General features: G+C 43.5%; 1 protein-coding gene across 3 annotated transcripts in view; it reads left to right on the forward strand.

Moving 5' to 3' along the window:
• The window catches only part of ANK3 (ankyrin 3), a 906,473-nt gene that overhangs the window by 378,647 nt on the left and 513,767 nt on the right, over nucleotides 1-14,059 (forward strand). The window contains exon 1 of one of the 3 annotated variants that reach the window (XM_077454087.1): nucleotides 2,557-2,578. The exons of the other annotated variants lie outside the window; for them this stretch is intronic. Within the exon in view, the coding sequence (XP_077310213.1) occupies nucleotides 2,576-2,578 (3 nt within the window). The 5' untranslated portion in view covers nucleotides 2,557-2,575. Of the gene's footprint in view, nucleotides 1-2,556; nucleotides 2,579-14,059 lie in introns of those variants that run through there. 3 annotated transcript variants of the gene reach the window in all.

Consider the following 14,059-nt stretch of genomic DNA (forward strand, 5'->3'; position numbering starts at 1 on the left):
CTACTTTATCCCTGTTAGCACCTACCTTGCGCCCCATTATTTCCTACAAGCGCCTGCATAGCGCCCAGTTGATTGCTATTGGCGCCTGCCTTATGCCCCGTTATCCTCCACTAATGCTTGCTTTGCACCCCATTATTCCTTATTAGCGACTGTCTTGCGCTCCGTTTTTGTCCCTGTTAGCGCCTCTCTTGCCATGCCGGGTCACTGTTCAACATTCCTCCTCCATCATAGCATCACTCACATTGGCCTCTTATATCCCCGCCTATATGAACGGCCATTGGTTGATGTGATTATGATGCCAGGTGGGCGGGGTTCGTGCTCCGCTGTCACTCTGATCCCAGACACTGTACAGAGGGTGAGCTCTGTGAGCTTCATCATCATCATCATCATCATGTATGCTGATTGCATCCTTTACATGGACACTCCCGGGATCAATACACACACACTCAGCATCCATTCCAAATGTCTTATTCACAGACAGTGTGCCAGTGCAAATGTCAGTAGGCAAGAAATCCAGTCCTCAGCACACTGTTCCAAGGAGGTGATCACTACAAATAACTCACTGATTTCCTTCTCATAGATCTCCTATGTACTCAGTATATCAGGCTGCACTTGCTCACTCCCCAGAGTTGTACACAGACCTTCCAGTGATTGGTGAATTATGTCCACATAAACAGAATGGTGCAGATGAATGCCTGTAGACAGGAGTACTCCCATCAGAGTGATGCCCATGTTCTTCCTGCTCCTGGGCAGGGCCATCTTTAACGCAGGGCAAAAGGAACAGCTGCCCCGGGCCCAGCCATTGTTGTGGGGCCCAAAGCAGCTTCCCCTTGAATCTGTGTTTCCTGCAAATAGTTGATAAGTGGATTTGGGTGAGCCCAAGTAAATGTTTGCCCAGGGTCCAATCAATGTTAAAGATGGCCCTGCTCCTGGGTTGTAGAATTGTAGGATGATTGTATCCCAAGGAGAGACGTCTTCCTTTCTGTCAGCGCTCTATATAGCAGACAGAATGAATGTACGGCCAGTAAACACCACTATCAATGATTTCCCAAAATATTCACGCAACTTTCACCCAGAATTCACAGCGTTTAACAATTGAATCCACTAAGAAAAATATGTGTATCTTGGGCAAAAGTTGTGTAAATCTTGTGTAATAAGATTTATAAACCCAACTATGGTGTCAGTGGAAAGAATAATGGCCCAACTATGGTATCAGTAGGATAAATAGTGCTCCATCTTTGGTGTCAGTGGGAGGTAGAGTGCCCTAAAGGCTGTATAAAGGCAAGCAAAGGGTCACATCTGGCCCCTGGGCTGCAGTTTAGAGACCACTGGTTCTAGATTAGTATGGTACAGAAGCTGATTGGTTACTGTAGGATAGGCAATTTGGTTCTGTTTCACAGTGATATAAGGCCTGGTTCACACCAATGTGTTTTTTAATGCTTTTTGCAGAAATTCACTTTTAACATCGTTCACATCTATGCATTTTTCAGCCTCTGCATTTTTGGACAGGGTTTCCCGCAGCAGGTTGCTTTTTGCATGTGATAGACTTCAGTGGACCCGCACCAAAAATGCAAGTGTTGTGTTTTTGATGCGTTTTATGTTTCTTTATTTTTTTCTTGCGAATAGGAAAGTATGACCATACTGTTCACGTATTTTGCAACTTTGATGTGACTTTGATGCTACTTGAGTGCCAGAGAGTTTAAAGTCACACTACATGAACAGAACTGTCATGTTTTCCTATTAGCAAAAACAAAACGGCAAAACACACAACAAACACATGTTCAAAAGCGCAAAATGCGCGCCAGTAAAATGCATCAACCGCAACCTGCATAGATGTGAACCTAGCCTTAACCAGTGGCAGTCACCATAAAATTCTGTATCAAACCCAGACGAAGTGGTGAATTCCAGCTAGTCAAAAGAAAGCTTGATTACGTTTGTTTGCACAACGCATGTTTGAAGATTACTTGCATGTTTGCTGTCAGGCAGGATAGGATTGTGCGCGACACCAGTAAGCACGCTGGGGTTTGCTGCTATTTGTGGCTCCTTTGAGATGTCAGTTGCCTAGGAGATCACTGGCAGACTCCCAACAACAACCTGCACCCGGCTGGCCTACAAAGAGAGAAAGCTGCCACAGATCTCGCTTCAATCATTCGATATTTCCTGAAGGGATAACCACAGCGAGACCTGAGATGCTTACATATCCATCACCTGCCCCATTGTCTCGTCTGTTGTGCGATCCCTTAAACAGTCTGAATGTTTCTGTTCAATAAATGAATTCTTTCCCGTCTCTAATGTGTCACTCCATCAAATATCCCCCTCACCCCAAGGTTAAACACTCCTGTTTCCTTTTGCCACGTCAGGCCTTGATCCTACTTTGTGTCCAAACTAATTAGTAGCATGGTAAAGAGCTTAGCCTTTTGCGATTAGCAAGCTCAAATTTTGTCCTTTTCTCTTTCCAGGTAAGTGACCGTGAACCGTCTCTTCTCGCTATCACTTTCTATGGTGCTATGTTGATGATGGCTGCTATGTTAACGTTGAATTTTCTGATCCCCTGTGGGTTTAAAACCTGAACAATATGGTAAGTGAACGTTACCCGTCTTGCAGAGGACTGACCACATCTGACACTGGCCGTTAATTCTTTCCAAGGGAACAGAAGCTTTATCTGGAATAAAGTGGCCACTCTGCTAAATTAGGAAATATTGATTTTCTGTTGATGTATGTGTTTTCTTAAGGCATGCGGCTCTCTGGAAGCTTGCCCGTGACAACGTGTCAGCATTTTGTGCTAATATTTGATAATTGCGTATGATGAGAAGAACATTTATTGGTCACAAGCTAAATGGCTGTGCTTTGTTGTACTCACTGGTATGTTTACAGGGCCGATAGTAAAGAGAAATATCCCTGCGGACGAGTTGGATTACATTTCTCCACTATTTTGCTTGTGTTTCGCTTGGCATTTTTTTGGAGACGTATAGATAGCCCTGTAAACCACAGATAAACATTTGTGGACGTATTTAATAAAAATAATTTAGCACTTGCTGAAGCTGGTATCTATTTGAGAATTATATACAGTACTGTCATTAGTCTACGAACTTGCTCTAGTTAAAAATGGTGCTGGATTTGTTTGAATCGTTCTGTTATGGGGACTAGGAACTTTTGTTGCCAGTAGTAACCAATCTGTTTCCCTTTATTGTTTTAGGTCTGGTTCACATCTATGTAGGTTGCAGTTAATGCCTTTTCCCAGGGCATTTTGCTTTTTTTTCACATGTGGTTTTGATATGCTTTTTAGGGCCAGTTCACACCAGACGCAGTTCCATTCAGTTCCGTGTGCTTTTTTTCTGCATTAAAAATGCATGCACAGTGTTTTTTATGTATTCCAATGGCTCTAGTTCACATCATGCAGTCAGTTTTTGGTCAGTTTCCAGTGCAGAAACTGACCGGAAACTGACTGTATTGGTGCAGAAAAAACAGAACTGCATGGAACTGACCCTTAATGTATTTTTGATGCATTTTTTGGGGGGTGTCTGTTATCCTCTGGGGGGGAAAAAATAGAAAACGCAGCAGAACACATAAAAAATGCAAGTACTGTGTTTTTGATGCATTTCCATTGAAGTCAATGCAAAAATGCAATATGCTGCAGAAAAAAAAAAGTCCCTGACCCTTTCCAAAAAAACGCACCAGTGGAAAACACACAGGTTTGAGTGGTACCAATAGGAAACCATATTAAATGAACTGTAGTGCGTGTCTGCATAACTGAAAAATGCTTAGGTGTGAACCAGGCCTCATGCAGTTCCAAAAATGAAACATGGATTCTGTTTGTATGCAAAGTAAATGGTGCTGCGCTGTTAGTAATGAGTGCAAAAGTGATCAAATAAGTGAATAATGTTGTGGTAAAAGCCAATAGCAGTACATATATCATAAGAAAATCCAAACAGTGTATAAACAAATGACGTAATAACTACAGTCATAAATAAAGTACTATGTGACTAGACTGACAATGATGAAGTCCAAAGGGTATAGTGCACACAAATAACAAATGTAACAGATGTCCTGAATAAATAGGTTGGCAATGGGAAAAGGGGTGACTGTAGTGCTGGATTCCCTCTAACACCCTGTGCAAAATGCAAAAATAAATATAAGTGCCTTTTTCTCTTCTGTGCAGTGATACCTCAGTGCAAGGTGGCCTCTCACCTTACAGCTGTAAGGTAACAGCATATGAAGATAACAGTGAAGATCCTGGATAGTATAGTAGGTCACACTGTAAACTTCTTGTGGATAACATAAAACGAAAATCCTCTAGGGGGCATCTTTCTCCTGATGGATGGTTCCCACTACGATATATATATATTAACAGAACTTTTTTGCAACCAGTGAGTATCATGGGGGTCCCTCCCGGGCTTACCCGTATGATATATAAGAGAAAAGGGTTTGCAGATAGTGTAGTATTGTAAAACCAGATAATTATTTATTAAAATGAACAACTGTGGTACTCACATGAACAACAGTGTAAAGAACTAATCTCCTCGAGTGGCGAGTTCGCACGCTGGCGTCATGTCCTGTGCCTGTCTGTCCTAACGCGTAGCGCCATGCCCACGTGACTTCATCAGGCGAATATTCATTCACTGTTGCAACACACCTGGGTGGGCTCCGGTCGCACTCTCTGTGTCCCGAGCCCACCCTATTTTGAAGCCTATTAGAGCCTCTGACTCAGGTGCTTAAAAGAAACCCTGGCCGTTGTAATTCTTCCGCCAGTGTCGTGAAAGGGGACGGACACATGAATAGGGGGTGGCTGTGGCAGCCATGGATAGATTCATACCATGCATGAATCTATCCATTGCATATAAGGGGTGGCCTGGAGAGAGGGGCAGAGCCCGGGAACCCCTAGTGGACAGTCCACCTTTGCAATCAGCTTTGATCTTTCATTTTTGAAGCTTAACTGAACAAGCTGAAGCTAGAAGCTGAATTGCTCCAGATTGTGGCTGCTCCAGTTTTGATAAATTCCTCTCTTTACATCTTGCTTGTATTAATTAAAGGAAAACCTATCACCAGAGAGGACCCAGAAGGTTAGTAGATCAAACCGTTAATTGATTGGCTGTCATTCTAACCTTCTTGCTCCAATACTTTGAGTCAAAGATTTATGTATACATTTTTTTTACAGAAAGATCTCTGATAAAGTGTAGTTCCACTATCATTAGCCCTGTGCGTACATTCCGTGTCTACATATTTGCTTTTTTTTTAAATTGGAAACATCACTAATTCTTTAGTTGTTGATGGCAGCAGTATCTTGGTATGGAAGTAAATAGGAAGAGGTCCAATCCTATCAGATATGGAGATCAGTTGCAATTTTTGGGGATCAGAGCATTTTCTACTAGGAAAAATACATTACTGACTTGAAGAGCTGTTATATGACCTGGCCTCGTCGTCATCCAATCGCATTAAAATTACTGCCTCCACTGTGCCACCTAGCATGTATCAATGTTGTGCTTGTCAGAGTTACATTCCACATAACATTTCAGAATAAAATGATTTGCAATATGTTAAATCCAATATATTATATCCATTTTTATGCTTAATGGGATTTGGATATACAAGGAACAAACCAGGTTTCAATTTTAGACCTAATTTAATAAAAAGGGAAAGGGAATGCACATTCGTTTTTGTGTATATATCTGTCTGTTATAGTAATATTTATTAAATAAATAAATAAAATTTATTTTTTTAATCCAGTAAATATGGAATAATCCATATGAGTATTTCAGATTTACATTTTTACGTTCAATACATTTTTATTGTTTACAATGTAAAGATTGAGACAGTGACACTAGAATGTCATTTGCAAAAAAAGCAAACAAAGCAAAGTTCCAATACAGAGAGACAAAAGTTCTAACAAAACTTTAGGCTACTTTCACACGGAGGCACCTTGCAGGCGCTATAGCGCTAAAAGTAGCACCTGCAAAGCACCCTGAAAGAGCCGCTCAATTCACTCCAATTTGAAAGCCCCGAGGGCTTTTACACTGGAGCGGTGTGCTTGCAGGACGGTCAAAAAAGTCCTGCAAGCCGCATCTTTGCAGTGCTAAAGGAGCGGTGTATTCACCGCTCCTAAAGCACCCCCTCACATTGAAAACAATGGGGCAGCGGGAGCTTGGATGACCAAGATTCCAAGTCACCCTCACAATTAAGATCCCTCTCCCAAGATTCCAAGTCATTATCATAATTGAGATCCCTCTCCCAGGCCAGCATGTATGGTTGTTTCTGAGATGGGGTGAGCTCAGATTTTAATTTTTAGTGGAATTCTCAGTACCTTTTATGTGCTTGTTAGATTTGTTTTAGCAGTTTTGAGGAAAAAATCCTGTTGTTAACAGAGCTCAGTCCTTCAAGCTCAAAGAAAGAATGACTGATCCACACTCCTTCCTGTTTGTAATGTTCACACTGCATTACAAAATTTGAATCAGAGAGAGCAAGTTTGAAAGTTAACTGATTTTGTAGGGGCGGCCCGTCCATTAAGGGCGCACAACTGCCGCCCCCTCCCCGTTGCAGGACGCTGGATGCATGGATTCCAATGGGGGGGGGGGTTTGAAGCACCTGCTTAGAGCTAGAGGCTCTAATAGGCTTCAAAATAGGGTGGGCTTGGAGCGCAGAGCACTGCAAACAGAGCCCACCCAGATGTGTTATAATAGCAAACGAATATTTGCTATTGTAACACTGATCCTCCTCCCGGCCAATCAGGAAGTGGGTCTTGAAACCCATCACTCGATTGCTTAAAGGACAGGCGATCCTATTGGATGCCTAGGAGAAGGGGAGGAGACGCACGGCAGAAGCCACCGTGATGGAGGAGCAGACACAGGAGCCGCTCCCTGCCACCCAAAGGGGGTAAGAAGAGATAGTGAGGGCATGCGGGAGGGGAGGTTCCACCGGTCACTCAGGAAGTGGTTGTTTTTTGCCCCCTCCAAAAAAAAAAAAAAAACACCATCCGCCACTGTGCTTTTGTTACATTCTACATTCTATTGGAGCACTCTGTTTATTAGTAAATCAAACTCTTTATAAAAATGGCTAAAAATATATAAAACACATCAGTTTAAAAAGGTATCAATACTAAATGTAAAGTAAACCCACAATAATTATCATTCACATTCAATTGCTGTATTTATTTGCTATACTGGCACTCTTACCTGAAAGGGTCATTGGTTGTGTTGCACCTACTAACTTTGGTGCTTGCTCATAGTTGAATTTTTTTGTAGTTGTGTTTTCTTACACAGAGATGCAAAACCCTGAACTTGAAAAAAATAATATTAGCCCCCAATTTATATGTTGTGCCTAAATATAAAGGAGGTGGATTCTTTCCTGGCACTTTTTCTATAATTAAAGCTGAACTCTGGGCTGCACCCTCACTGATGGGGTTGACTGCTCATTTATGTCTAAGAAAACCCAGTATAGTAGTTTTGCCCAACTTATCCTTTACACATGCAGGTTCCTCCAAACTGCTAGACTGGTCCTCCTCTCCCCCGGTGCTTCAGAGTTCTTTAATGTCATCAAGGTGCAGGGCCTTGGTTTGGACATGAGGATGCCGAGTTTCACATACCTGATAGCAGTCTGAATCAATGAGGTTGGCTTCACTTGTATCTTCAGCCCAGGCCCCACTGAAGGTGAAACAGATAGTGCCGAGGGACAGGAGGAACACAAATGCCAGCAGGTGTTGATAGCAGAATTTTCAGCATGAGATGCAGGCTTACAAAGTCAGGCAGGACATCAGGCCAGGAGCAGATGTGAAGCACACAGGATCAGCCGAGACAAAAGGGATGCATGTACTACAGGTTCTGGAAGCATGGCTTCGGAAGCTCTCAGCAAGCTTTAGGCAGGAACATACTGTGATGACTGGAGCAGTTATGAAGTACAGCTGAAGCAGACACTCACAGGTAGTATGAAGTCAAATCGGTGGCAGGAGTGAGGTCACAGGGGTAGCCAAGGTCAGCAGCAGGTGGGCAACAAGGTACAGAAGCGCAGGTGGAAGCATTGTCAGGAACAAAGCCAGGGTCAGGAACGGGGGAGCAGAGGTACAGGCAGGATCAGGTCAGTAACAAGCCCAGTCATCAATGGAAATCAGATACAGGATACACTCGAGACACAGGAAAAGCTGAAGACCAGAAAGCACTGACGGTGAGCAAAGCCCGTCTGGCGCCAGAAACTTTGGGCACACTCCCACATACGCCTATGCTCATTTCCATTAGCGATGCGCTTGTGCTCATTTGTATGAGTGATGCTATGCTCATGCACATATATATGCACCAGTCACCGTACTGGAATTCCATTACACAGAGGGGCAATCCGCTGACAGAGCATTAGGGAGCAGAGGATCTGGTAAGTAAAACTGACTTCTTATCCCCACAATGAAAAGGGCGAGTTAACCCTTGCAGTATTGCTGCAGCGATTTACTTTTTCGGGGGCTTTACGCTTCATGTAATAGAGCAGTTTAAAGTTGAATTCAGTTGGATTTTACACAAGACTGCAGGTTCCTTTTAATCTGTTGATATAAAAATGATCATTTATCTAATTATATAGTAATCAACAGTTGTATGGTTATTTGTATGGTCAGCATATTGAATCTGAAGGTAATCTAAATGGCATGCGGCCCGACATAAATTTAGGTGTTTGCTCCATCTCATCCACTGGATAGAGGGAAGAAGTGCAGAATATTGTTCACATATAGAAGCAATTGAACACTCTCAACATTAATAGTGCTGGATAAACAAATTAAATGTAATAGTAGTCTCTACAAAATCTTCTACAATTAAAGTCTTCCAAAGCACCTCAAGTGACATCAAAGAGACTTTCAAAGAGTTGTTTTTAATCACTCCACCACTGATTGTAAATCCCTCCACCCACAATTGAACGCAGACCACCTCACTTCGTTTTCTAATTACTCAAAGACGCTAGAGCATTTGTATACAATGTCTCCAGAATGCCAGCTCAGAATGATGACGCATCAGTATGCTGCTATTCTTTCATTTTCCAATCAGCAAGCTTGAGGGTGTTTTTGAAGAAGCAGTTTGTTCTTCAGTGGAGGTCAAGGATCTGTCTGCGTTATTTGAAAGAAGATCGTATAACCAAAGATTGGCTACGCAGAAGTACAAACCTTTCACGGATAAAACATTCACTTATATATATTTTTGCCATGTTTTAGCTGCTTGACTGGTCCCCTGCCTTAAATATATTTATTTTATGTGGAGGAATCAGTTAAAATTAATCACTGCACATTACTGCAATGTATTCAATAGGGATACACTATAAGGTTACTTAGCTTGGTTTATAGTGTAGATTTAGTGTCATCTCCAGGTGAAGTTCCTTCTTTGGCCTTGGCACAGACCTTCCTTCTACTCCGTTCTTCCTGGTGTCATGGAGTTGTTGTCCTACTTCCACCCAAGTCTTCTTCTAGAACACCTCTCCTTTGTGTCCAGCACTTGTCTGCCTTATCTCCTTTCTTGACTCCTCCCATTTCCTGCCAACATCACTTCCTATTTTACTAGCCTCCATGAACCAGTCAAATGAGTTGATTAGCATTTGAGTAGAGGAAGCCCAGCTTCTGGGTTAATGTGTATTAATACATTTATTTCACTATAAAAAGTCACTAAAATAGCCATAGCAACACAGGTATGTTAAAGCACAGCTGCAATATAAAGGTGGGTTGGAGTGCCATTCAAAATAAAATGGCACCACAGCACACATTATGCGTGGTGTTTCCACCAGAAAATGTTCCCTCTCCTCCTGTTCCAGTGACAACCATAAAATTATAATTTTCCCATTACTTTCTGTTAACAATACCTTTACATGTTTTGTCTGGTGACCAGATGTTTCTGGGCAATAAGAGGCACTATGGTTGATAAACTTTCAGAGTTACAGGACCAGCAACTAGCTGTTTATGTGTTTTTTGCTAGTTAGCAGCTAAGGCTGTTGCCAGTTTTGGATTCTCATTACTGGACCCTGTAAGCAGACACCTTGCTCTAAGCAGCACCCATCTACCAGGATCACTTCTATTATATAGGTAGGCATTCTCTACCAGGGTTCTGTGGAACTCTAAGGTTCCTTCCGAGGTTGGTGGGGATTAATTGAGCTCTCATTTGATTGTGCCTGGATAGTTCTGGGCCAAATAGCACTTGGCAGAACCAGCAGAATGACACTAGTGATCTTTTTACGTGTCTTTTAGGGTGGCATTATGACCACTATTGTAAAGGGGGCATGTTTTCCACTGACCCTTGATTAACTAATTTTAGCAGGGTTTCCATGAGACCTGAAAATATTTTTAAGGGGTTCTTTGGAGTAAAAAGGTCAAGACCATTCTGTTGTCTAAGACCTTGTACTCACGGTCGGAGATTCCGACAACCAAATCCGTCTGAGTAATTCCGACGGATTAATTCCGGAAGAGGTCCGGAAGTGATGTTGCATACACACGGTCGGACTAAGTTGTCGGAAAATCCGATTGTACATAACTTGATGATGTTATTTCGTTACAACGGGACTACGTTCAGGCTAGTAGCCAATAGCTTTGGTCTAGGAATTTGATCTGAGCATGTGTGGCACTTTGTCCGTCGGAGTAGGCTACACATGATCAGAGTATGTCCGATAGGAACATTTTGTCTGAAAATTTTACCGGCAAGTTGGAAAAATTGGTCCGACGGAAACAGTCCGATGCAGACCACACACAGTCGGAATATTCCGACAAAATGGTCCGATAGGAAACATTCCGACGGAATCTCCGACCGTGTGTACAAGGGCTTACTGGTTCTAATCTGTCTTAGAAAATGTAGATAACTTTATATGAAATGATAGAAAAAAAATATGAGGCCTACTGTGACCTATTGTAATCCCAGCCCAGGCAATCAAGAAAAACAGATCATAATTTTTTTTTATATCCTGGGCTGTCTAATTAGATCTATCAGAAGAATAACAAAATAAGGGGTCCTCAGGCTGAGTGATAGCATGAAAACCAGAATCTCACAGACACTGGTAACTTCTAACAATTACGACATTAATGGATGATTGCATAAATGTATAGGTTAAATTATAGATCCAGATTAGAAGCACCAGAGGCAATCGCCTCTATAAAACCTTTTGGCTTTCCAACTATTTAATCATGTAATATTTATTTTGGTAAATTTTTGTACCAAGACTGCCATGTTTTATTTATCATTCCAGTTTACATCCTCAGCTTAGCACCTGGAGCTCATATAGGTTTTGAACACCCAATGTATTATGTGTCATCTTAAGCAACAAGCTACTTCCCTCCTTCCTTGCATAGAAGATGGATATTATTTGAAATACTTTACTTCCAATTACAGTCTGTGCGCAGTATACCAGCTGAGCCCACTGTATGACTTCAGCACTTTCAGCTGTGTCTAAGGAACCAAAAGAAATTTCACTCCAGGCTTCATTCTAAGAATTCTCCTTGTAAGCTCCAAGACTTCCCTTAGCTGAGCAGGCAGGCATTTTCGGCTGCTATTTTTAGTTGGCAAATAGCTTTATTTCATAGTGTCGCTGTACGGATGATTTGAACAGACATGCATGATATTTATTCGTTCAGTATATTGTACGGTGTGGCAGGAACAAAAGATCATTGATACTTTTAAAAGAAATAGTTTAAATAAATAAATGTAGATGCCTTATATAATTTGATATTGGCATGCTGGATTGTCTAAATGACATGTATATAAAGAAGCCTCTATTCATTGAAAAAAGCACAATATATACCTGTCTAACAACATTTGCCATTCATCATTTTCCTTTATTTATCAGCGTGCTTATTTTTAAAGATAGTTCGTCACTCCGACCATTTAGGGCAAAGTCTCAGTATATTTTTAAATCTTACCCCCAACCCACTTATACTCGCTTTCCTCGCACTCTTCCACTGCTTGATTACTCAGCAGTCCTAACCCTGTCCAAGTTTTATTTATTTATTATGGGCATGGGCGTCCGCAGAACTTTTTTCAGGGGGGGGGCATCATCTTAGGGCTACCCATGAGCAGCCCCTTTTTGACAGTGTCATTATCACATTATCATGGTCAGAGACTACAGACGTAGTCCAGTCCCTAGGATAAGTAATGGATAATGGCCGACAGGCCCTCTTACCAGACCCAGTGAGACTAAAGCAGTGATCCCTCTGGCCGGATGATAACTCCCTCTGGGTTTCCCTGGGGCGACTCTGGTCAGTAGTGTAGCATGTTTGTACCCTGCCAGTGTCTTTGCCTTTCTCTCTCTGATGGCACTAGGCAGCGTGTCTCCCTCTCTGGTGGCACTTGGTAGTGTGGCACTCTCTCTGGTGGAGCTGGGCAGCGTGGCTCACTCTCTGGTGGAGCTGGGCAGCGTGGCTCACTCACTGGTGGAGCTGGGCAGCGTGGCTCACTCACTGATGGAGCTGGGCAGCGTGGCTCACTCACTGATGGAGCTGGGCAGCGTGGCTCACTCTCTGGTGGCACTGAACAGTGTGTTTCTCTGGTGGCGTGGGCAGGGTGACTCTCTCTCTCTGGCTTCTGCCAAGCACACTCCTCGTTCTTTGTCCGGTAGCACTCTCTCCCTCAGCTTTTTTCCAGACAATCTCTCTCTTGATCAAGTGGTAGCCTCCCCCCCTAGGAAAATGGGGCAACAAATCTTTGGGATTACATGTCCCATGATGCTGTCCTCTCCTCGTCTCCTTTGATTGGCCCTCAGTTATGGCCAGTGGGGAAGGAACGGAGGGGGCAGGAAGCTGGGTGGGGAACCTAGTGAGAGCTACTGTCTCTTCTCCTTAACTGGAGAAAGGGGGTGAGCGGGGGAAACCTGACACCCCGCAGCTCGCCTTTCTCCTGTCACAGCACCGCTGAGTTCTCTGCTGGACTGAGCAGGGAAAAGAGCCTGCAGTCACACTACACTGATCGGGGGCTTGACAGCACCTTGATGGTGTCACCTGACTGGCAGGTGGGACCCGGGTGTGGGCTGCCCAGACCCATATAGCGACGCCACTGTGCTGAATTTAACAGTGCTGATCCGATCCCCGATTCCAGGGGGCAGAGTTGCCAACCCTCCGAGGCAAAATTTACTGGCAGGATGCCAACAATTTACAAATGGCACCAATTTTTTACTGGCACTGCAAAAAAGTACCTAAAATTACAGTTTTCAGTGCCAAACAGTGCAAATATCAATATTTAAACAATAAACATATATCTAGTTCTATTAGCAATATGTTTAAGTTTAACAAAAGTAAAACAACGTATATTTCTGCATTGACATGAAGGTCAGGTTACTATAACCCAGCTAGCACAGAGTTCCCCCATATATCAGAGTCTGCACGAAACTTACGTAAAGGGGAACGCTGCAAATCATGATCTAAGGGGGGACTCTGATGTAGAGGGGGGCTCTGGTGACCAGAGACCACCTTATATCAGAGTCCACTGTGTTCCCTTTACATCAGAGATCCCAACTGCATCAGAGTACGCAGATTGAGTTCCCCCTTGCACTGTAAGGGGGAATCCTGCAAACTCTGATGTGAAGGGGAATGCCAGGAACTCTGATGTGGGGGGGGGGGGGGGGGGGGGGGACTCTGGTAACTAGAGACCACCTTCCGTACAGTGAATACACTAAAGTAAGGGGGGTTACTAATATAGGGGGGAAACCTTAATATTTATATCAGTGCCCCCTTACATCAGTGGCTCCCCCTCAGTTTGGCCTGGCGGCACTGTCACTGACCTCCTCTCAGGCGCATCATGCAAAGCTCAGTCAAATGGCTCCAGCTTGGTGGCTCTGGGTTTTATCCTACAGGAGACGGTCAAAGGCCACGGATATGCTACAGGAGACGGTCAGAGGCCGCGGATATGCTAGAGGATACGGTCAGGGGCCGCGGATATGCTAGAGGAGACGGTCAGGGGCCGCGGATATGCTAGAGGAGACGGTCAGGGGCCACGGATATGCTAGAGGAGACAGTCAGGGGCCGCGGATATGCTAGAGGAGACGGTCAGGGGCAGCGGATATGCTAGAGGAGACGGTCAGAGGCCGCGGATATGCTAGAGGATACGGTCAGGGGCCGCGGATATGCTAGAGG

The sequence above is a fragment of the Lithobates pipiens genome, unplaced genomic scaffold (assembly GCF_037356315.1).
Source record: "Lithobates pipiens isolate NorthernLeopardFrog02 unplaced genomic scaffold, aLitPip1_a1.2 Scaffold_25, whole genome shotgun sequence".
NCBI lineage: Eukaryota > Metazoa > Chordata > Amphibia > Anura > Ranidae > Lithobates > Lithobates pipiens.